This window comes from Xenopus laevis, chromosome 9_10S (assembly GCF_017654675.1).
Source record: "Xenopus laevis strain J_2021 chromosome 9_10S, Xenopus_laevis_v10.1, whole genome shotgun sequence".
In the NCBI taxonomy this organism is placed as follows: Eukaryota; Metazoa; Chordata; class Amphibia; order Anura; family Pipidae; genus Xenopus; species Xenopus laevis.
This window is the reverse complement of record NC_054388.1, coordinates 8,161,640-8,187,330: the sequence shown is the minus strand read 5'-3', so window position 1 is coordinate 8,187,330 and position 25,691 is coordinate 8,161,640. Positions and strand designations below refer to the sequence as shown.

The window sequence follows — 25,691 nt, the reverse complement described above, 5'->3', positions numbered from 1 at the left end:
GTTCTCTAAGCCTTAGCCTATGTCTCTCCATGAACCACACCTCCTCACTCTTCCCTCAACCCAGCAAGTTCTGCCCTTAACCATCTCCTCTATTAGCCCTCCACAATCCACCCTAAGCCCATTTCTTCATCCGGCCCTCCACAAAGTGTCATCAGATCTCATTCCTTCTACAGCACTCCTCATTCTGCCCTTAGTTCCTTCCTCCATCCTTCTACAAAGTCCCATTTCCATCCTTTCTCAACGCAAGACAATATGCCCTCAGCCCCCTTTTTTATCCTCCCTTAGCCCCACTACCACACGCCCACAGACTTCTCCTCCATACTCCCTTAGTTCTCTTCTCCATCTAACCTTAGTCCTCTCCTCCATCCAGCCTCCACAATCTACCCTCAGCTTCACCTTCATCCATCCTTCTAGCTCTACTAGATCCACCCCACCCCCTTTCCCTTCCTCACATCCTACGGGAGGAGACATGGAAATAACTCCATTATGCCCCATATGGTCTACTACGCTACTACTATCAAGAACTGCTGGTTTAATAGCAGAACGACAACCTACTTATTCCGAGCCAGAAATCCAGGTAATAACACAATTAAGATGCCCATTGGAGATGAAAAGGGAGCAATATTGGGTTTATTTTTAATTAAAATAAAAAAAAAAAGCTAAATTGTAGGTACAAACGCTATGGCACTTTAATAGGAATCCTCTATTTTGACATAATATCGCCATCATCATCATCGTGTTATATAGTGGCAGAAATAAATTAAATTAAATAATGGCACGGCCTGTGCCGATAGCAAATATATAACCAATCAAGAGCAGTTCCCTCTTAAAAACAAACTGTCAAATAATAATAGTAATACGGTAATAAAAAGTAAAGAAAATCTTCTTATGCCTTACATTATTCTAACACTGAAATATGATTATGCAACATAAGGGGCAGTATTTGCACCAGTCAGTTGTAGCCCATAGCAACCATGCAGCAGGTAGCATATGAAAGCCAGCATACGATTGGTTGCTACCAGTTACTAGACCGAGCGTAAACTTTGCATCTTATGACATTACCCCCTCAAGTCCCTTATAATTCCAACCAAACAAAACAAAAAAAATCTACAAACTGGACCACTTGATGTTTCAGATTCTCACTGTGACAGTCAAATATCTTGTAAACATGTGCTCTTTTAAAGGGAAAGTTAAACTCCACATTAATCTTGATTTTCCCACAGCCCCTTTATCTTTCAAGTTACAACCCTCATATATCACATTAAATTTCCTGCATTCCTGAGCATCTATGATAGTAGGGCGTCCCTAGACTAGCTGCTTGTGCCCCTAAGCCTCCTTTGCTCACTGCTTTCACCTCCCCCAGCCCCTGCTCTCCTTAAAAGTTCCCTAAAAGCTTTACCCTTAATAGTATGTTGTTACGTGCTTGGATCTGAAGTCCAATTTTGGTGCAAAAGCTCTGTTATGAGAGGTTTATTGTTCATTTAACAAGCACAAGGCTAAAGGCTGAGAGAAGTGCCAATAAGAGAATCTCAGGTTTAATATGGGCTTTTTTCTCTATTCTCTAAAGCCTATTCCAAACTCGTCACTCTTTTGTCCCTTTATTGCTTATTTCCAAGGCATCAGGTGACTAGACTATCAAGGCAGTTAAGACAGACTCATAGGAAGACCTAAAGATGTCTGTTCATGAAAAGTTCTAAGAAAACCGTAAAAAAACATTGATTCTACATTAAAAACAAGCCAAGAAAGTCTTTGGACAAACAATTGACCAGATTCCCTTTAGTATCCCACATTGTCCACTCTTCTTGTGGATCAATTACTTCACTTGACCTATAATTGTTGACTTTCCAAATCCACCAGAATCGTTTAAGTCCAGTTTGATTTTCCTACTCTTTGGTATGGAGGGCCAGTGGATGGTCTCTTTCGAACGCCTTTAGATGTTTCTCTTCTCTTTGATATCCTTCAAAAGACAAAGTAATTCACGCGTTAGATTGAAAACACCAAGGCCTTGTCATGGTCAACACCATTCTATATACATGCCCTTGTTTTAGTATAAAAACAATATAGGAGGTTGGAGCTTATGATTTGGCCCAGGGCCCGTGTGACCAGTTCCTGTTCATATGTTGAGAGGGAGCACGTGGCTTGTTCACTCTTCCTGGACTCCACTCAAGTAGGTGGTGGATGGCCAAACCAAACCCTAAGCAAACCAAGCCTTCATGAATTTGAGATACAGAGATCCCGTGAATAAGGATAAGATAGACAGTTTAGATTTCTGTTAAAGTACACCACAGGGTGTAAGTAAGCCTTGACCTGTGCTCTACCAAGGAGATGAAGTAGGGTTAGTATCCCCCTAGCAGGAAAAGACCATAGGATATTCTCATACTTGACCAATCAAAGCAAACAGCTTATTTATCTGTTATTATTTACAAGCCCAATGCAAATAACAACAGTGTTGATGAATACCATTGCAACCAGTCACCCTAATATAAACCACTGAATATTTAGAATGGGCTTTTGATGACATAGGCAGATAAGAAAACAAAAATATGCCTATTGCCAAACAGAGCCACCCACAATAATAAAAGCCAGGCTTCAGAAGGCAAGATACAAAGGCTTTGTGTGGATTGTAGACAGAGTCTGCCAAACCATGTCTCTACCGCAAATATTTTCCATGGGATAAGCATATGTGGTTCGGCGAATAGTTACACCACCACCACAGACCAAGAACAATGGAAAATGGGTGACGATTGTAAATAAAATGTGGTGAGCACACAGTTCCATCAGTTCAAAAAGGAAATGTGAATTGTTAACATGGCATCGAGCCACCCCATACCTTGATAACATGTTATTGCATGTGCTGTTTTCCTGAGGCCTGGGGGAAACGCTTCTCCATTGCGCCACTCACTTCCTGGTTAGCTGGCTTTAAGCGACTATAGTGAAAAACAGCAGGAAGCCATGAGCGTAAGAAACATGGTTTCCCCCAGCCTTATTAAAACTTTATAGACATTATACCAAATTCTTCAAGGGGGAAGGACAGGGAGACTGTAATGCAAGCACAGAATGGGGTTAGTACACTCTGATGGAAGCTTACAGGGGGAGATACAGGAAGTGTGTAATGCAAGTAGAGGGTGGGGCTAGTACACTCTGATGGAAGCTTACAGGGGGAGAGACAGGAAGTCTGTAATGCAAGCACAGGGTGGTGTTAGTACATTCTGATGGAAGCTTACAGGGGGAGGGACAGGAAGTCTGTAATGCAAGCACTGGGTGGGGCTGGTACACTCTGATGGAAGCTCACGGGGGAGGGACAGGAAGTCTGTAATGCAAGCACAGGGTGGGGTTGGTACACTCTGATGGAAGCTCACGGGGGAGGGACAGGAAGTATGTAATGCAAGCACTGGGTGGGGCTAGTACACTCTGATGGAAGCTTACAGGGGGAGAGACAGGAAGTCTGTAATGAAAGCACAGGGTAGGGTTGGTACACTCTGATGGAAGCTTAACAGTGGGAGGAACAAGAAGTCTGTAATGGAAGCACAGGGTGGTGCTAGTATACTCTGATGGAAGCTTACAGGGGGAGACATGAAGTCTGTAATGCAAGCACAGGGTGGGGTTATAACACTGATAGAAGCTTACAGGGGGAGGGAAAAGAAGGCTGTAATGCAAGCACAGGGTGGTGCTGGTACACTCTGATGGAAGCTTACAGGGGAGGAACAGGAAGTCTATAATGCAAGCACAGGGTGGGGCTAATACACGCAGATAGAAGCTTAGGGGGGACAGGATGTCTGTAATGCATGCACTGGGTGGGGCAAGTACAGTCAGATGGAAGCTTACAGGGGGAGGAGCAGGAAGTCTGTTATGCAAGCAGTGGGTGGGGCTAGTACACTGATGAAAGCTTACAGGGGGAGGGGCAGGTAGTTAGTAATTTAAGCAGTGGACTGGGCTAAAAGACTGCAATGTTTGAAGAAATCCTTTGTCACTAAAGCTAAACATTTGCATTTCCCATCTCCGAACCCACACCAGCCTGTACATTTGCACACTTCTAACTAAATACCACACCTGGTCAACAAACCTTTTTATTGCAAGAATAATATATATGGGGTATTTAGGGCATTATGAAGGGAAAAGAAACTAAGAAAGGGAGATACTGGCATTATATAACAGAAGGGAATGATCTGCCCTATTCACTCCACCTAACTACCTATAGCAGCCACCCAAACCTGACCTGAACTGCGGGTCTTCTATACATAAAATGCATAAACATGTTGCAGGACTGTCTCTAAAGCACCTATTCAAATTCAGCAGCTATTCTAACAACTAGTAGTAATCCCAGTGGTGCAGCCATAAAACCTTATATGGTCCAGCTGCAAGAGACTGGCTTCAGCCAACCCTTTCTGCTCAGTCCATTCCAAAATACAATAAGGACCCTCGAGAGTGGTGAGCCCAAAGCTTTAGGAAGCCCACTCCAGTATCCCAGCAATAGCCACACTGCAGATAGGGTTGTCCTTGATTAGAAGAGGTTAAGATACCTGATCATATATGATGTAGCTTGGGCCAGAGAGAAGCATCTACCTAAGTTGGAGGTACTGTATGTAGATGGCTGGACTACTTCACCCACTGACCTCAAGTGTTGACCAACTGCCCACCAGTAATGTTCTCCAATGTAATTATTGTTGTTATTATTATAGAATGGAATGATAGACGATGGGTTAGTATAAGAGCAGGTAACTAATATCCATACCTTTTCGCTGACAACTGTTGATCGATTTCTTCCAGGGACTGTCCTTTGGTTTCAGGAATGAAGAAGTAGATGAAGGTAATGGCCAGGAGGCCCACCCCACCGTACAGCAAAAAAGTCCAGCCCAGACCTATAGAACCTGTAGGTCGACAAAGAGTAATCAGACTGGTCCTGACTCAGTCAATGTCAGTCGCACAGACAGTATAAACAATCAGAAAACCAGCTGGCAAATACTTGATGCCCAATATAAGCTAAGCAGGTTTACTGTGTGTTTAAGGTTCCTTGCAGTGATATCTACTCAGCTCTTCCCATATGTCCTGGAAAAAGACATATTTGCTGGCAAACTACACAGTAAAACAATTCCTTATTGGCGGCATCAGTGCCATGCATGTATAAAATTAAAATTTATTTGGTAACATGCACCAAACTGCACCAGTTCAGCAACCTACCATTTGCTTTTATTTGCTGCCCTAAACAGCCAAATCAGTATATAGTGTGTGGGTAACTGGGAGACAACGGGACTTGCTTAAGAATATGGCATTCCTTAGCAAATCATGAGTCTACTTCGTAGTACTGATGGTGATGGTGGTGGTGTTGGTGGTAGGACTGTGCAGGTTGGACCCCCCTACTCAAGATTGATTCCTCATTTACCACGTAAATGGCATGTAAAGGCAAAAAAATTAAATCCAATTTTTACTTTCTTTAATGAAAAAGAAACCTATCTCCAATATACTTTAATTAAAAAATATGCACTGTTTTTATAAGAAACCTGACTGTATGCAGTGAAATTCTCCCTTCATTTCCTGCTGTGGATAGGAATTGTCAGACGGTCCCTAACTGCTCTGCAGGGAAACAATCATACTTATGTACAGCAGGGGGAGCCCCCCTTACTTCCCAGCCATGCAGAACTCAAGCAGCTTTGTTTGTTTCCCTGTAGAGCAATTGGCGACTGTGTAGAGATTTGTATTGGATTTTATTTTTGCCTTTACATCCCCTTTACTGTTTCCAACTCCAGCTGCAGGGACAAAGATCATGGAGCCAGATTTAAACAGATAAACTGGGATTCTATTTGGAGGATTATTTTGCTGCAGCCACTGGTTCTGCAGAGTTGGAGAAAGTTTGTATTAAACAATACAAAAACTATAAAATCCACATTAGATTACATGACAACACAGGACCCAGTGCAGTCTGTATATTCTGATTATTAATCAGTCTTGTTGTATCGGCTTCTGGCAGATATTATTTGACTTGTGCTGTTTTGATCATTTATGACGATCCCTAAGCAGCCCAGACCCCACTGAGCATGTGCACAGTCTTGGTCTTGCAAAGATGTATAACAAAGTTACAAGATGGTGACCCCCTGTGGCCAACTTTGAAAGCATAAATAATTTGTTTGATTAGACTTGTGGTGCAGTAAGTTCATGTTTATGTTTAGTATACAAAATACAGCATTTCTAGCCTTATTCTATTTTACACTTTACTTCCCCTTTAAAACCATACATGCCCATGTAGTTCTCCTTGCTTAGATCCTAGCATGAATAGTTTCTAAACTACAGTCCCCCTCTGAATGCTGCGAAGGATGCTGGGAACTGTGGTTCTTTACAGCTTAGCACTTAGGGAAGGGAACATATTTACCAATAACTTCCAAGAAGGTAAGAGTAATGAGCAAGTTGGCAGCCCAGTTGAAGCTGTTGCAGAAAGCAAATGCTCTCCCTCTGATGTCCGCTGGATAGATTTCACTCAGCACTAACCAGGTCACTGGGCACAAAAACAAAGTTACATATAACAATAATTCATGTACAGTTCTATTGTATTGGATTCCCCGCCCAACATCCCCAGCACAGGGCAATGAATGCTACAATTACACTGTTCCTCTTTGGCCAAATTATTTGCCAACTTTACTGTTGTTCAAGTTCCTTGGATCAGAGCTATCCTTTCCTGGTCTGGATCATTGGTGCTTACACGGCACAGATTTATATCTTAAGGCTATTAGATATTGATATGGTAAACTGAAGCTTTGGACAAGCTCACTTAACCCCTTGCCTGCTGCAGATCACAGAATATACAGTGCCATGATGGTTGGCAAGTATCAAAGGGTTACATCTGAGTCCACGTGGCTCTTTTATAAATACAAGCACAAAATTGCACTCGCTGTTCTGTTCACAAAGGTAAAAGTTCAGGGGTGTAAAGGTTCCAGGATGCTCCCAGGGTTTCCAGGAACTTTATGTTGCCCAACACTAAACCCAGGAAGTTGGTAATAAAAGGTAATGTATGGTGTTCGTGTCCACGTTAATAAACAATCAGCCAAAATACTCCGAATTATCCTGTGCCACTGGGAAATTTTGGGATCAGACCCAGTGGGTAATACATTGCTCTTTTTGTACAGTCGTTGTAGAACTGTGGGCAATACACTGCCCAGGGAAGGAACATGCATGGGGATAACTGGGGGCAGTACATTCACCCAACCATAATTTGGGGGTTATCTATTGCCTCAGATGCCCTAGTGGTCTGTTTTATGTTGACCAGTCAAGTGGGAACATCATTAAAGAAAAATTAAGGAGATCTTTGAGATCCCTGCATCTTGATGAGGTCAGAAACATTGTAGTGACACCCACACAGTGAACACAAAATCTCAGAGTTATATTTAACATCAGTGCTGATACAATGCCCCATTTACTCATGTGATTTATACTTACTTGGACCAAATCCAATGGAAAAAGCACTAACAAACGCCATCATGCTCAACAAAGTTATCCAGTTCAAAATGGCATAATTAGAATCTGGGCCAGCAGGGGGCACTGTGGAATTCGGGAACATTGAAGCTGTGTGCTTGCTACCGGCACTGTTTGATAAGGATGGGGATTGAATCACCATGGCCAGCTGGTGGGCTGAATTATCCATTGTATTTATGGTTGGGGTCCCAGCGTGAATAATCCCAAGCAATTGAGAAGCATTGGAATCTCCATAGGACGTATTCTTGCTTCTTATAGATCCACAGTCCCTGTGGGAGTCCAATTTGACCGTGAAGCTAACAATCCCAATTCCAGAAATGGCGATAGTCATCACGATGCAGCCAGCTAAAAGTAAAATTCTCCGCCCAGCTTTGTCTGCAAAACATATAGCAATTAATGTTGAAGCGACTTTCACCACCCCAAGCCCAACGGATGCCAAGACGGCCGAAGAGTTGCTTTGGAAGCCCACTGAGCGAAATATCGTTGACGCATAGTAAAGTACATTGGGTTGGCCTGTAAACTGTTGGAAAAGCACCAACCCAAGGCCAAGGAGTGTCCTTGTTCTCATATTGTCCTTAGAGCGAAAGAGGTCAAGAAACGTGTACTGTTTGTCATACGTGTCGGGTTTGAACTCGCCTGATTCTCCGGCTTCCTCCAGTTCAATGAAGCCGTTGTCTGAATCTTGCTCCCAAAAGTTTAATGTATGGGGTTTGGAAGGAAGGAAGAGAATGACGATGAACTGAAAAGCAGCAGGGATGATGGCCAACCCAAACATATATTTCCAGCCGTCGTTAACAGCCGACAGGAAATAGTTCATGGCGTAGGAAATCAAGATGCCAACGGTGATGCCTGTTTCATACAGAGACACGAGCGTGCCACGCTGGTGGGGGCGGACAATTTCAGAGACGTAAATGCAACATGCCATAGAGGAGATAGATATGGCGAATCCAACAGTGACCCGTCCAACTACCAACCACCAAAAAGATGAAGTTGCTATGAGAATGATGCTGCCAGCCAACACCACAAGATTGCTGCCCATTATGGAGGTCCGACGTCCTGAGCGGTCAATGATAAAGCCACCAATAAGAGAGGCCAGCAGAGCCCCAAACAAAACAGCACTAACAAGCGCCTCCTGCTCAAAACAAGTCAGTTGGAACACAGTCTTCAGCATAAGCAAGGCCCCAGAAATGATACCCAGCTCATATCCGAATATAAGCCCGCCCAGCAAGGAGCTGGTTGCTGCTAAAACGAGGGTAGTCGACCTGAGACCTGAAAATTTTTAAAAAAAAACAAGTTACTGATCTGTCATCTTGTATTGAGACTGAAAGACTCATGTATTGTTCTAAATAATTGTTTAGTGGTTTGTGTGTTCTAGGATGATATTCTAGGAAAACAGGTTCAAAATGATTGTCTGCCTGAGTGTAAGGAGCGATCGCCGGTGCGTCAAAACGGGCGCCGCGTCAAAATGTGCAGTGTCACCGCACAATGTCGTCGTCATGCAGGTTTTTGTGCAAAAATCTGCCTTTAAAAAGGACTCCAGAAGCCTACAGACATTGCCCAACAATAGGTTCTACTTTGTGTGTCCCTGGGTGCGTTTTATTGATAATTCTACTAATTCTGATCCTGACTTTGGCCTGTGATATCGTCGTCTATAGAACCCTTGCTGCCTGAACTGACCCTTTTGCCTGGTCTTGACTTTGTTATTCTCTTTAACCTTGTGTTTGGTGCCAACTGCTTCCTCCTTGGTCTGTAATTTCAACCTGAGCCTTCGAACCCTGACACTGAGTAATATCTAATGGTGATCATGTATGGAGAAGGCTAGAAAATAACACCAATCCCATGGATTGCAGACAATATAGGCATTGAAGTGGTCTCCAGACCAAATGCCTATATAGACCTGCCCTTGTGATGTGACCATTGGCTTGTGGCAGGCCCGGACTGGCAATCTATGGGTTCTGGCAAATGCCAGAGTGGCTTCTGTAAGGTCCCATAGATGGTCACTATTCAGTGGGCTGGTCTAGGACTATTTGGGCCTCTGTGTACTTGGAATGCCAGGACCTATTTTGACTCCCAGTCCGGACCTGGCTTGAGGGCCAAGAAATTGGATCAGTTTACCACTTGGGTGAAGGCCATACAAGGAAACGATACATTTCAGTGGCCTCCTGGGTGTCCCTTTAATCACATAACTTAGACAAGACACTATGGGAACCAGAGTCTTGGCTGGAGAAGTTCTGGAATCATTGTTTCATTGGGTCAGAACCAGAACGGTGGAGAACAGAAAGGGATGTATACTAATATCATTAACATTTCAAAACCATTGGAAAATCTTAAATGCGTGTTGGAAAGCTGCCTGGAATTACATTTTCTTTCATTATGCAAAATTCCATTTTTTTCTTTACATGACTGGAGTTCCCCTTTAAAGTGAAAAATGAAACATACCCATTTTGGTTCTTCTGTTAATCAAAGAGATTATTTCATCATGCCAAGGGATTCATCTGAAAATAAACAGGAGACTGTTTAGTTATTGGTATGAGAATTAACTGTCTGAATTTCATTATTTTACCCTGAAATACTATCAATTAACATCCAAACGGGTTTTTATATTGGAAGGAAATTTGACTCAGGCCACCATGGAAGCTCTTTGGGAGAGGAATGGAGATAAAATGGAGTAGCAAATATTTAATATTTCTGTATATTCGTCAGGCACAGATCAACATATTAGGGGACTTATGGCATCTACACAGGGTAGAAACAAGCTGTCACTTTGCAGCTGTCTATGGATAATTCCTTAGGGAATTAAAACATAATAGGAGGGCTATGGGCTGTAATACACAAAATTGTGGCCAGTCTTCATAATAATGGAGACTTATGCAACACTGCTGAGCAATAAACAGAATGGTCAGAATGAAAGTAAAATAATGATACTTTCAGCAATTAATATTTAAAAATTTGGGCACAGCTGGTATCAGTGACATCACTGCTACAAGATGAAGGGATAGATCACTGAGGGCTCTCACCAATCAGAATCCTCCATCCTCTGGATTGCATCACAGCCAGCTTGTCGGTGTCTCCCGGTTTGCCATTGGTGTTCCAGCCTGAAAACAGAAACCGTTCATTAGACAAACCACAAATTGTGAAAATCCTCCAACTACTCATAATAATCCATAATGTTCCAATTAAAATCGAATTAAAATCTCCCCATCTGCAGACTAAGGATTTGCTGATGCAAATATTGCAAAATATATGGATATTATTGGCAGGGGCATGTCTTGTGACAGCGACAAATAAAAGCAGACACACGCTCAGATTCGGGGAAATTAGTCGCCCAAATCTCTTCTTCGGGGCAATTAAGCCCGAAGTTGCCTCACGAGGAAACTTTGGGCAACTTCGTAAAACGAAGCGCTCCGAGTTCCATCCTGCCGGCGGGAGGCAATTCGGGGAGATTAGTCGCCCGAAGAAGAGGCGATTTATCGACGGCCAACTAAATTCCCCCCGAATCTGAGCGTGTCTCTGCCCTAATACAAACAATGGAAATCTGATTTTGAACATTCAGCTTTGCAATTCAACTGGCTCCGTCCTCCGGGGCTGATTGTGTGTATGTGCAGAAGCACACAGTATGCCTTGTAGTGTGCTCACCAATATACAGGTATGGGACCTGTTATCCAGAATGCTTGGGACTTTTGGTTTCCCAGATAGGGATCTTTCCATAATGGGGATCACAATATTTTACATCTAACAAAAAAAACAAAACATTTGAAAATTAAATAAACTCATCAGGATTGCTTTAATAAGCAATTACAGTATTTCTTAGTTGGGATGAAGTACAAGGTACAGGTATGGGATTGGTTATCCAGAAAGCTCCGAATTATGGGAAGGCCATCTCTCATAGACTCCATTTTATGTAGGGATGCACCGAATCCAGGATTCGGCCTTTTTCAGCAGGATTCGGGCGAATCCTTCTGCCCAGCCATACCGAATCCGAATCTGCATGCGCAAATTAGGGGCAGGGAGGAAAATCACGTGACTTTTTGTAACCAAAGAAGGAAGTAAAAAATGTTTCCCTTTCCCACAACTAATTTGCATATGCAATATGGATTTGGTTCGGTATTCGGCCGAATCTTTCGCCAAGGATTCGGGGGTTCAGCCGAATTTTTCTCTGTGATAATAAAACAGTAGCTTGTACTTGATCCCAACTAAGATATAATTAATCCTGATTAGAAGCAAAACCAGCCTTTTGGGTTTATTTAATGTTTACATGATTTTCTAGTAGACTTAAGGTACGAAGATCCAAATTATGGAAAGATCCATTATCCGGAAAAACCCAGGTCAAAATCATTCTGGTTAACAGGTCCCATACCTGTACTGTTTTATTATAACAGAGAAAAAGGGAAATATTTTTAAAAAAAATTGAATTACTTATTCAAATGGAGTTTTTGGCGTTTCCGTAATTTGGAGTTTTCTGGATAACGGGTTTCCAGATAACAGATCTTATACCTGTATATGCATGATGAATAAGAAGGAGCAATGCAGCAATCCAAAGAAAAGTTTACCTGGACGTGCAGAAAACTCAGGACAAATGCAGCAGCTGTAAAGTGTGAAAAGAGTGCAAGAACAAGCCAAACATTTGCACGCTGCTGAAAACACCAACTATAGCAGCACTTCAGGCACCAGAATCTGGGAAGGGCAGGTGTATTTTTTTGTTTCCATCTCCCTCTGGCTGCATTGCCACATCAGTACAGTTTTATTGTCGGTTCTCTGCCTAGAATTTCTTCGCGGAGCAGATTCTAATTTACGTTTCTAGTAGAACCAGCAGTGCAACACTATCTGTATACACTCACAAGAGATATGGAAAAGTTCCAGCCACACTGCAAAGACATCAGCACCTCCCACGGCACCAGACAATCACTGGATATCTGTATTTACAAGTGGGTGTCTCAGTTAACACCCTTTTGCTGAAGTCACGCTCTCAGATATTTTGGAGACATTTTTATAACAGAACATTCTGTCACAGTGATGATACTGATGATCGTTGTCAGCAGCAGTCCTGTCCTGCTTTATGGCAGCTGAGATTCTAGCTATCTGTATAACAGAACATTCTGTCCCAGTGGCTGCACAGATCCTATCTGATCCCCATTGTAAGCAGCAGTCCTGTCCTGCTTTATGGCAGCTGAGATTCTAGCTATCTGTATAACAGAACATTCTGTCCCAGTGGCTGCACAGATCCTATCTGATCCCCATTGTAAGCAGCAGTCCTGTCCTGCTTTATGGCAGCTGAGATTCTAGCTATCTGTATAACAGAACATTCTGTCCCAGTGGCTGCACAGATCCTATCTGATCCCCATTGTAAGCAGCAGTCCTGTCCTGCTTTATGGCAGCTGAGATTCTAGCTATCTGTATAACAGAACATTCTGTCCCAGTGGCTGCACAGATCCTATCTGATCCCCATTGTAAGCAGCAGTCCTGCCCTGCTTTATGGCTGAGATTCTAGCTATCTGTATAACAGAGCATTCTGTCCCAGTGGCTGCACAGATCCTATCTGATCCCCATTGTAAGCAGCAGTCCTGTCCTGCTTTATGGCAGCTGAGATTCTAGCTATCTGTATAACAGAACATTCTGTCCCAGTGGCTGCACAGATCCTATCTGATCCCCATTGTAAGCAGCAGTCCTGTCCTGCTTTATGGCTGAGATTCTAGCTATCTGTATAACAGAGCATTCAGGTACAAAAGAAAGTAAAACCCACCATTTGTAGGATTTTAAACCCTCAATAAGCACCAGAGTAACTGAAATAAGGAGCTTCAGCAAGGCAAATTAGACAACACTAACTAAGATATAACAGTTTTAAAGAACATAATTGTAGGGTAAATGGGTACATATAGTGCTTTCAGGAAATTTGAGCGTGTGCCCTGGCTCTAATAGGTTTATAGTCTGTATAGAGCTGCTCTAATCCATTCTCTTTACTATGTAATAGAATCAGTCTGTCCCTGAGATAAGAGTACTAATATCCATTCTGTGCAAACACAGGCACACAATACAACATACACACTGTGTAAGTGACACTCACCCTGCCATGCCAACGCCACCCTCAGGCACCCGACATTCCTGAAGTGTCTGAGGAACTTCAGACCTGGGATTAGCCAGCAGTCATCTCAGTTCCCATGCATGGCAGTCACAGCTAACTGCCTGTTTGTGGGAGGGATCGACTCCTCAGGAAGTTGGGAGGACGTGGCAGGAGGATAAAGAAAAAATGGAAAAATATTTGTGCTCCCTCCTTCTCTTCCTTTATCAAAGTCTGTGGGTGTGGGGGGACCAACAGTGACTTTATGACTTACAGGCACATAGAGGTGGCAAAGAGCTGGAATGCAGGTTTCCTTCCCAAGAAAGAAAGCAGGGGGTGTGATGTTAAGCAAGAAGGAGTTAAAGTGCAGAGGGGTGGGGCTGGAAGTTCATTTCACTTTTTACTAACATTATAGCTAGAGTGCAACTGTTTCAATTGCATTAAACATGAAAATAGCAATAAATACGTGTTTTCCCCCTTTTTAAGCTTTAAGGAGGATGTAAACCTCAAAATGCATTTTGAAAAGCAATTTGTAAATGTAATTTTTTTTAAAAAAAAAAAAAAACAGCATCTGTGTTTCAATGTCTGCACTGCTGTTTCTGGCTCTTCAAACGATGTAGCAGTGGTTTCTAGCTCTGAATCAACTAGCAGTTATGCAGTTTTCATTAAGATGATGTTCTCAGCCGTGCATGTGTTCTCACAAGTCTGTTAATTAGCTGGTTTATGCTCCATTGTTTCAGAAGTGGAGACTATAGAAGTGGAGACTATAAGCAGCCAGACAGCGACTACTTTTAATAGAATTGCACTTACAAATATCTTTAAGGGGAGGGGCACACTGGGCGATTCGGGGAGATTTAGTCGGCTGGCGACTAATCACTAGAGATGGGCGCATTTTTTTGCCTTGTTTCGCGGAAAATAAACATCCATAGACTTGTATGGTGTCGTGCGTCAAAATAAAAAGACGTGCGTCAAAAAAAATTCTTTAATGGGCGTCGGCGACATTTCGCCGGCAGCAATTTTTTGGCGAAACAAAGCGGGTCAAATTTGCCCATCCCTACTAATCACCTCGTCTTTGCAGGGACCAATCTTGCCTCACGAGGAAACTTCGGCGACTTCGGAATACGAAGCGTCGCATGTGCTTTAGCGCAGGCGATTTTTCATTTCAGCCGGAGCAAGACAGAGGGAAGGCGTTTGGGGAGATTGGTCGCTGCAAAGACGAGGCAATTAGTCGCCAGGCAACTAAAACTCCCGAATCGCCCAGTGTAGGGACCCTAAGGGCAGAAACACGCTCAGATTTGTGGAGATTAGTCGCCCATCGACAAATCTCCTCTTCTTCGGGGCGACTAATCTCAACGAACTGCCTCCCACCGGCTAGAATCTAAATCGCCATCAGGATGGCAATCGGTGTGATTTGTTTTCACCAACTGCCTCACGAGGAAACTTTGGGCGACTTCGGAAAATGAAGCGATCCGAGTGCCATCCCGTCAGCAATTAAGATTCTAGCCGATGGGAGGCGGTTCAGGAATATTAGTCGCCCCAAAGAAGACTGATCACCAGGCAACTAAATCTCCCCGAATCTAAGCATGTGTCTCTGCCCTAAGGACTCATTCAGAAGAGCGGTTTTGCCTGCGCTCCCCTGCATTCAGTGGTAATACCGCAGTAACACAATTATTTTAAACCAGGCTGGACGCATGTATGCACCAGACGCAGGTGGATGCAGCATGTTGTGTTCCACCTGCGTTTGCCGCTTGCATGCACCTGTGTGAGTATGGACCCTGTTATATGAATAAGTTGTGTTCCTTCCTACAATCCCTTGCGGCTGAATACTTTAAAACTAAGCGCAGGCAAAACCGCTCGTTTGTTCGAGCCCTAAAACCAGTGGAAATGTGTCATGAATCTATACTGGGAAGCTGCTTAGAATTATATTTTCTTTCATTAGGCAAAATGGTATTTTGGGGTTTGCAATCCCTTTCAAGCAGTTACATTTACATGATTAACCAGTAATCTTCTTGCCTCACTTGTTTGGAATTGAGAATATATTAAACCTACAGCCCGCAAGGTTAATTAGCAATAACCGTACATGCATACTATGCGGTTGCATAGAAACCAGTACAGTCAGCATCATGAACTGCAAATCGCTAATTAGCCATCTGGGATGTGAATATGCTGTGTCTGGCACTGAGGGTGAGGTGGCAACTCTTTACAAAGGCCAGTACAGGAACTGGCGCATTTTAGAATGAACGACAGTTAAAGAAAGAAAACTATAACCCTGAACAATGTAGGTCTCTATAAAAATATATTGCATAAAAAAGCTCATTTGTAAAACTCTGCTTCATGTTAATAAACCATTTTCATAATATTATAATTTTTTAGTAGTGCAAGTATGGGATCCGTTATCCAGAAACAGTTTTCCAAGAAGCTCCAAATTACAGAAAGGCTGTCTCCCATTTTATCCAAATAATCAACATTTTTTTAAAATGATTTCCTTTTTCTCTGTATTAATTAGGGATGCACCAAATCCAGGATTCGGTTTGGGATTCGGGCAGGATTCAGCCTTTTTCAGCAGTATTTGGCTGAATCCTTCTGCCAGGCCGAACCGAATTCTAATTTTCATATTTGCAACTGTGTGACTTTTTGTCACAAAACAAGGAAGTAATAAATGTTTTCCCCTTCTCACCCCTAGTTTGCATATGCAAATTAGGATTCGGTATTTGCCCGAATATTCTGTGAACGATTCCAGGGTTCGGCTGAATCCAAAATAGTGGTTTCGGTGCATCCCTAGTAATAATAAAACAGTCGCTTGTACTTGATCACAACTAAGATATAATTAATCCTCGTTGGAAGCGAAACCAGCCTATTGGGTTTATTTAATATTTACAGGATTTTCTAGTAAATTTAAGGTATGAAGATCCGAATTATGGAAAGATCTGTTATCCGGAAAGCCCCAGGTCCTGAGCATTCTGTATAACAGGTCCCATACCTGTATGTGCCATTGGGTAATCCTGAATAGAAAATTGACATTTTACAAAATAAGGGTCGTCCCCTGGGATCCTACGATTAACGGTGCACACAAACAAACCATACATGTTAGGTCACATGAGCCAATTAACAGACAAAGTTCTTTCTTTTGCTTCCACACTTCTTCCTGTTACAGTTAGAGCTGCAGTATTTCTGGTCTGGTGATGTCTGAGGCAGCACAGAGAATACCATAAAATGGGGGCTCAATAGAAAAAATATAAAAGGGCAATATTTACTTAAATATATATTCTAGTTTGACAAGATTCTGTAATATGCCACTTAATATGATATAAACTATAATTAAAATCTGTACGTCATACTAATGGCAGGAAGCTGAAACCGATAGAGGAGCCCCAGAAAAAGCACTCCCATGCCATGGAAAAAATGGTTTTAACTTATTCAAAATGCAATTAAAAAAATATTGTCTAAATAACAAATGGCTTAAATATACCAAGCAGAATTATCCCCATTTACCTTAGGTTTCATGGAGCAGAGACAGCTCATCTGGAAACTGGCAGACTAATACGACCTTTACTATGGACCTTTAAAACAAGAAAACTTGATGTTAAACCAGCCCAGCCATTTGAGCTGGATGACTTGCAGCTTGGGACCCTTTCTCAGGTAGAAAAAACAACTCATGATAATGTCAATAGAAAGAACAGTAGGGGGGTAAAGAGATTATTTGAGAGGATTTCAAGGGCATTGCAACTATGGCAACAGCTGCTTATATGTTAATTAGCAAAGGCTTAAAAGGCTGGGTGATCAGGTAAAACTCGCTTTATAAAATTACTAACAGATAATAATGAGAAGCAACCCATGAGATCAAAAGCAATTTGCTACAAAGACTGCTACAAAAAAAATGTTCTTTAGAGAATAGAATAATTTAGCACAAAAATTACACTGTTAAACTGGGCTGTGCTCCTTTGGACTAACTTTTATATATGTTCGGAGACAATTTGCAGTTGGTTTACATCTCTTACTATTTGTGGCTTTTGAGTTGTTTAACTTTTTATTCAGCAGCTCTACAGTTTGCAATTTCAGCAATCTGGTTACTAGGGTCAGAATTATCCTGGTAACTATGTGCTGATTTGATTAAGAGACTTGAATATGAATAGGAGAGGCCTGTATAGAATAGTAGCAATAACTAGAAATGTGTAGCCTAAGGGCCAGGGCACACTAGGCAACTGGGGGAGATTAGTCGCCCCGCGAGAAATAGCTTCTTCTTCGGCGACTAATCTCTCCGAACTGCCTTCCCGCCCGCTAGAATGTAAATCGCCGGCGGGATAGCAGTTGAAATGCTTCGTTTTCCGAAGTCAACCAAAGTTGCCTCACGAGAAAACTTCGTTTTTCGGAAAGCCAAAGCGATCTGAGTGCCATCCTGCCGACAATTTACATTCTAGCCGGCGGGAAGGCAGTTTGGGAAGATTAGTTGCCCGAAGAAGAAGTGATTTGTCACTGGGGGTCTAATCTCCCCAAATAGCAGAGTGTGCCCTCACCCTTACAGATCATTTGTTTTAAGATGGGGACCCCCAGTTGAAAGCTGGAAAGAGTCAGAAAAAAAAGGCAAATAATTAAAACTATCAAAAAGAAAAATTGAAGACCAGTGGAAAAGTTGCTTAGAATTAGTCATTCTATAACATACTAAACATGAACTTAATGTTGAACAATCCCTTTAAGAGCTATCAAATCTCTTATGTGTCCCCAGTGCTTTGGAACCAATTTGGATGCAGCTGGGCGGCATGATTTTCTTAAAATCCTGCCGCCCTAGGCCTGTTACTTTGTGTTCTTCCCAGAAATCTGGTCCCATCTCACAATAATTAGATGGAGATAGTGCCAAATGGTATAGTTTTATGGTTCTAATTCCATCCAGTAGACAGCACTCCCTTTTCAATAAAACCGTCTTTATTCTTATTAGGACAGCAAAATCATGCAACGTTTCGAGTGGCACTCCACTCTTTGTCAAGCAAAGCATAGTTTTATGGTTCTGAAATAGGTATAAGCTTGTGGTGGAACCAGGGGTGCTTCGCCAATGAGGCGAGTTGAGGCTGTCGCCTCAGGCGGCAGCGCCCCAATAGGTATCAGGGGCAGCAAAAATGCTGCTCCTGGTACTTTAAGAGCGAATTTCCAGGGGAGGGGGGGCAGCAGTGCAATAGAGCTCTCTGCACTAGCGGAGCCAAATTTCTGGATTAAAACTCGGAAATTTGTCTCTTAAAGTTAGAAAGAGGCGGCTTTTTGCTGCCCCTTGTAACTGGCTGCTCGCTGCTGCCTGAAGTAAGTACACATCAGACACCCTGACCCCAGGAGCATGCTGTAAAGTTAAAAAAATACAGTTTATTGCATGTTGTAAAATTTCAAGAAAACCCCTCATGTAGCCTAACGCGTTTTATGCTTACCTAGCACTTAGGCATAGGTAAGCATGAAACACATTAGGCTCCATGAGGGGTTTTGTTAAAGTTTTATAACATGCAATAAACTTTGTATTTTTTTTAACTTTACAGCATGCTTTTGGAGGTTTTTTTGTATTGACTGCTGTTATACCTCTACTTGGTCACTAGGGGACTCCAGCATGCATGCTAATATTTACTAATGTCTATACCCAAGCAAATTGGGGTTTAACCCTGACCCCAGGACCAAATTGGCAGTCTGTGGATTCTAGAAAATGGCAGAGGGCCTGCCCACACCACAGTTAAAAGACCTCACAGACATAAGTGCTAAAAATGGTAAACGTCTCCACAAAAGTTATAAAAAGCCATTAATGGCCAGGGTCTTTTCGCGGCTTCGGGACTTCAGCAGTTCGGCTCTTTTCGTGACTTCGGATCTTATCGCGGCTTTAGCAGGTTTTGCCTTTTTTTGTGACTTCGGTGGTTCAGGACCTTCGAATAGGTGCTGCCAAGGGGGCCCGGCTATATCAAAAACTGCAGCACAGCCGGTTTAGGCCCAGGCCCGGTACAGTTGTACCCCCTGTGCCTAGGGTTGCCACCTTTTCTGAAAAAAAATACCGGGCTTCCTATATATTTATCTTTATTCCCTATTAATAACATTGGGATCAGCCATCGTTTTTACCGGCCAGGCCGGTAAAATACCGGCCAGGTGGCAACCCTACCTGTGCCCCGGGAGGGTTGCCACCTGGCTGGTATTTTACCGGCCTGGCCGGTATAAATGATGCCTGATGGCAATGTTATTAATAGGAAAAAATGGCAAGAATATAGGAAGGCCGGTATATCTTTCCAGAAAAGGTGGCAACCCTACCCTGATGGCGGCCCTGCATGTTCGACACAGGGTCATTACCTCGCCCATTAGCTGGTGCATTCTATCATTTTGCTAATGATCTTTGGTACAATTGCACAAGAAATATCAACCATACCATATTGTTTACATTAAGGCTTCCACAGACATTCCCACAGTTCAACAAGGGATTACATTTACACTTTACAGTCAGATATATAGAAATACGGAAACCGATGAAAAGTCTGAAGCCAGTAAACATAAAATAGAGAATGTGAAGAGAAGGCACTTGGGTCAGCAAATGCGGTTGTGAAAGAAACTAAGAAAAAAAATTAAAACAAGATCCCGGAACCTTCCGCGCAATGTTCATGTTTTCGCCCGGAACGTATCTGCTGAACGCCAAATGCGTGCAAGTTGACGTCCTCTTTGCTATTGACTATGACAGTTGCTCCAACTTGCGGACGGATTCCTTGTTTATAGAGCGGGCCTTACGCATTTGGCGTAGTGTCACTTGCAACTTCGCTAGAATGGAAGGCGATGCAGAAAGCAAGAGCAGGCTGCGGACTCGCTCGTATCTGGAGGGCTTGTCGCTGATGAAGCAGGGTGCCGAGGCCAGAGTTTACCGGGGGCGGTTTCTAGGGAAAAATGCGGTGATAAAGGAGAGGTTCCCCAAGGCCTACAGACACCCGACTCTGGATGGGAAACTCACCCATAAACGCACGGCCCAGGAGGTCCGCTCTATATTAAGGTGTAGGAGAGCAGGTGAGACTGGCAGCTCCTGGGAAAGACTAATGACCTACTGACTACTTCTGGGATTCCTCATTTACATTAAACTATAATTCCCTTCTGTAGGGTCTCTTGGCGCCACAAAACTATAACAGCATAGATATTCCCCTGTACTAAGCACAATTCAGCAGGAACAGCCCCTAAGTTTGCTCATAGTCTGTACAGAGAGATCCCATAAAACTATGGCAGCATAGGTATTCCCTGTACTAAGCACAATTCAGCAGGAACAGCCCCTAAGTTTGCTCATAGTCTGTACAGAGAGATCCCATAAAACTATGGCAGCATAGGTATTCCCTGTACTAAGCACAATTCAGCAGGAACAGCCCCTAAGTTTGCTCATAGTCTGTACAGAGAGATCCCATAAAACTATGGCAGCATAGGTATTCCCTGTACTAAGCACAATTCAGCAGGAACAGTCCCTAAGTTTGCTCATAGTCTGTACAGAGAGATCCCATAAAACTATGGCAGCATAGGTATTCCCTGTACTAAGCACAATTCAGCAGGAACAGCCCCTAAGTTTGCTCATAGTCTGTACAGAGAGATCCCATAAAACTATGGCAGCATAGGTATTCCCCTGTACTAAGCACAATTCAGCAGGAACAGTCCCTAAGTTTGCTCATAGTCTGTACAGAGAGATCCCATAAAACTATGGCAGCATAGGTATCCCCTGTACTAAGCACAATTCAGCAGGAACAACCCCTAAGTTTGCTCATAGTCTGTACAGAGAGATCCCATAAAACTATGGCAGCATAGGTATTCCCCTGTACTAAGCACAATTCAGCAGGAACAGCCCCTAAGTTTGCTCATAGTCTGTACAGAGAGATCCCATAAAACTATGACAGCATAGGTATTCCCCTGTACTAAGCACAATTCAGCAGGAACAGTCCCTAAGTTTGCTCATAGTCTGTACAGAGAGATCCCATAAAACTATGGCAGCATAGGTATTCCCTGTACTAAGCACAATTCAGCAGGAACAGCCCCTACGTTTGCTCATAGTCTGTACAGAGTCATGACATAATGTGTGTGTTTATATATATATATATATATATATATATATATATATATATATATATATATATATATATATATATATATATTCTTCATTTTCTTCCCTCAGGTATTTCAGCACCAGTGGTTTATTTCGTTGACTATGTTTCCAACTGTATTTACCTTGAAGACATTGAGGAATCGACTACAGTGAGAGACTACATATTATCGATGCAGCAGAGTGGGAAGGAGACAAGTAGCCTGAATGCTTTGGCAGGGAAGATTGGGCAGGTGTTGGGCCGAATGCACGATGAGGACGTTGTCCATGGAGACCTCACCACGTCCAACATGCTCCTGCGCCCCCCGTCTGATGATCTCAACCTGGTTCTGATTGATTTTGGCCTCAGTTTCATCTCTGCTCTTCCAGAAGATAAAGGGGTGGATCTGTACGTGCTGGAGAAGGCTTTCCTCAGCACCCACCCCAACACAGAGGAGACCTTCAGGCTCCTGTTACAAAGCTACTCCTCTACCTCCAAAAAATCCGGCCCCGTAATAAAGAAACTGGATGAGGTGCGCCTGCGCGGACGGAAACGCTCAATGGTGGGATAGCGCGTTGGATATATTCGGCCGTGTGTATAATATATCATCTGTAACATACGGAAAAGCAAATCAATTTTTTTCTTTTATAATAAAACAATGAAAGCCCAGAGTATTCTTTCCAAGGAGTTTCTTTATATTTGCAAACAAAATTATATTTGCCTTAAACAAAGGCAGTCGGTTTTGTGTAATTAAGCCCAAATTGTTGCATAAGTTGCGATTGGGGGGCATTCAAGAACAGGATACACAGTAGATAACAGATAAGTACTACTATAGTTTATATAAACAAGCTGCTGTGTAGCCATGGGAGCAGCCATTCAAGCACAGGATACACAGTAGATAACAGATAAGTACTACTATAGTTTATATAAACAAGCTGCTGTGTAGCAATGGGGGTGGCCATTCAAGCACAGGATACACAGTAGATAACAGATAAGTACTACTATAGTTTATATAAACAAGCTGCTGTGTAGCCATGGGGGCAGCCATTCAAGCACAGGATACACAGTAGATAACAGATAAGTACTACTATAGTTTATATAAACAAGCTGCTGTGTAGCCATGGGGGCAGCTATTCAAGCACAGAATACACAGTAGATAACAGATATGTACTACTATAGTTTATATAAACAAGCTGCTGTGTAGCCATGGGGGCAGCCATTAAAGCACAGGATACACAGTAGATAACAGATAAGTACTACTATAGTTTATATAAACAAGCTGCTGTGTAGCCATGGGGGCAGCCATTCAATCACAGGATACACCGTAGATAACAGATAAGTACTACTATAGTTTATATAAACAAGCTGCTGTGTAGCCATGGGGGCAGTCATTCAAGCACAGGATACACAGTAGATAACAGATAAGTACTACTATAGTTTATATAAACAAGCTGCTGTGTAGCCATGGGGGCAGCCATTCAAGCACAGGATACACAGTAGATAACAGATAAGTACTACTATAGTTTAAATAAACAAGCTGCTGTGTAGACATGGGGGCAGCCATTCAAGCACAGGATACACAGTAGATAACAGATAAGTACTACTATAGTTTATATAAACAAGCTGCCCGCATCCGACTTCCGGGTTGCTTTTATAGACCCGCCCTGCTGATGATGTCACAAAAGGGGCAGGGCAGCATCTATAAAAGACGAACCCGGAAGTCGTAAACCAGAATTTGCCGGTGGCGGGGTGAGCAGGAGAAGCACTCATACCGCACCCGCCCGCCACCCCTGAAGAAGAGTGCGAGGTTGGGCCGAACCTGCGGGTCCTGTGTGGTATTGGGCCGGCCCACACATCACTAATGGATATACCTTCCTCCGCAATGAAAAACTGGTGCCAGCTGGGGACAAATGACCGTCAATTTTAGACTAAATGTGGTAAAGCTTTTTCCTGTACAAATGATTATTAACAGCAAAGGGCACTTCTACTAACAGTCATATACTGATTGTACCACTGCCTCCAATGGGGACTATTAAGTGCCTAAATGAAAGGGAAAAAAAGAGCGAGCCAAAAAATACCTCCATGAGATGGTTTTAAAATTTGATTACTATGAAATTAATATTGTAATATACATGAATTTCTAGAAAGTGGTGCTTTTGTAAATAAATGAAGTGTGAGATCTCAAGTTAAAATTGGTGTTATTGAATAAATAAATAATTTAAAAATGACCGTGAGCGATAAATGAGATACTTCTTACTATCTAATAATCGATTACATTTTTTATCCCACGCACCACTCCTTCGATTGGAGTAGCAGAATCGTCAAATGATATAGTTGTGTGTGACACCACTAATTAATTAACTGCTTAAAAGTAGAATGGGCCCCAATGAAAAACAAAAATGCTTTGCATGCCCCTGATCCTCCACTGCCCCCCCCCCAAAAAAACCTGCCTACGATAAACGTGTTTTTACAGTTGCTTAGAAAAGCAGTTTCTTTCAGGAGACAAAAAACTGTTTTTGGGTGGAGTTCCCCTTTAAACGTGTCTTCTCTTTATGGTTCAGTGAGCCTGTTGAACAGATCTTATTGCATGTGAAAGTGGGAGGGGCTTTATACGGCTGGTGGCTGTGTGGTTAGAGCAGCTGCCTCGTATTTGTGCGTATGGAGTTCGATTCCCCAGCAAGACGTCCAAGCACTGCAGCCTGATGATGCCTGTAGTGTATTTACACGCTTGCTAGAGCAAATGCACTGGATCAAGTGCCCGATTCCCACTCGTGGAGTTGTGGTTCCACCGGTCCACTCACATTTTAATGCATGAATTAGGAAACATATATTACAGGTATGGGATCTGGTATCTGGAAACCCATTATCCAGAAAGCTATGTGTTATAGAAAGATAGACTCCATTTCTTCGAAATAATCTGAATTTTTTTAAATTTTATTTAATAAAACGGTACCTTGTACTTGATCCCAACTAAGATATAATTAATCCTTATTGGAAGCAAAACCAGCCTATTGGGTTTATTTAATGTTTACATGAAATTCTAGTAGACTTAAGGTATGAAGATCCAAATTACAGAAAGATCCATTATCCAGAAAATGAGCATTCTGGATAACAGGTCCCATACCTGTATTGCACAGGGTGGAAAGTTTCTAATCTGTGCAACAATCTGTGCCTGTATCCTCTATAATTGCCAGTGTGTATTTTATTTAAAGGGGAAGTTAGCCTTTAACCACTTACCTGCTGCAGAACATAGAATCTATTGACTTATACAATACCTGACTGCCTGCACTGTAGATTTTATGTTTCTGGTAGTAATGGGTGAATTTTAGGGATGCAAGGAATTCGGCTGAATCCTTATGCCCGGCTGAACCGAATCCGAATCCTAATTTGCATATGCAAATTAGGGACAGGGAGGGAAATCATGTGACTTTTTGTCACAAAACAAGGAAGTAAAAAAGGTTTTCCCCTTCCCACCCCTAATTTGCATATGAAAATTAGGATTCGGTTCGGTATTCGGCCGAATCTTTCACGAAGGATTCGGGGGTTCGGCCAAATCTAAAATAGTGGATTCGGTGCATCCCTAGCGAATTTATTTGCCAGGCATGGATTCGCGGTGAATTTAAGCGTTTTGCGGAAAACTGGCCGCAACAAAAAAAATTGCAACGCGTCAGAATTGTCGCGCGAATACAAACCATACAAACATGCCTTTGAGGGTGAGATAGATTATTTAATTTTTAGTATGTTATAGAATAGCTAATTCTGAACAATTTTTCAATTGGTCTTCATTATTTATTTTTAATAGTTTTATTATTATTTGCCTTGTTTTCTCAGACTCTGTCCAGCTTTCAAATGCGCTTCGCTGACCCCATCTATAAAGCAAATGCTCGGAATATGACTCTCTGCATCATACTAACAGTTATCTCAAAGGTGAACAACCCCTTTAATAGGAAAAAACGGCAAGAATACAGGAGGGCTGGTATTTTTTTTTCCAGAAAAGTTGGCACCCCTAACGGTGACATGAGAGATAGGCTGACTATAGCAAAGACATCACCAAATGGGGTGCACTACTTATTTCCGGGGATATCCAAATTGTAAACATACAGCAATTGATGAGGTGTAGC

General features: G+C 42.5%; 2 protein-coding genes across 5 annotated transcripts; one reads left to right on the top strand and one right to left on the bottom strand.

Annotated features, from left to right (window-relative positions):
- Positions 1–601: 601 nt before the first annotated feature.
- On the bottom strand, positions 602–17,126 carry slc2a10.S (solute carrier family 2 (facilitated glucose transporter), member 10 S homeolog). 4 transcript variants are annotated; one of them, XM_018237472.2, is made up of 8 exons: positions 13,523–13,893; positions 10,479–10,556; positions 9,901–9,956; positions 7,426–8,730; positions 6,365–6,487; positions 4,733–4,868; positions 2,831–2,927; positions 602–1,957 (listed from the first exon to the last, which is right to left on the bottom strand). In XM_018237472.2, exons 3-7 carry the CDS (start codon positions 9,902–9,904, stop codon positions 2,843–2,845), a joined length of 1,653 nt encoding a protein of 550 aa, XP_018092961.1. In that variant the 5' UTR covers positions 9,905–9,956; positions 10,479–10,556; positions 13,523–13,893; the 3' UTR covers positions 602–1,957; positions 2,831–2,842.
- Positions 17,127–20,238: 3,112 nt separating this feature from the next.
- Positions 20,239–22,236, top strand: tp53rk.S (TP53 regulating kinase S homeolog). The gene is given in 2 exon segments (NM_001096037.1): positions 20,239–20,521; positions 21,663–22,236. Coding segments are annotated over 2 exon segments (714 nt in total). The 5' UTR covers positions 20,239–20,286; the 3' UTR covers positions 22,142–22,236.
- The last annotated feature ends 3,455 nt before the right edge of the window (positions 22,237–25,691 follow it).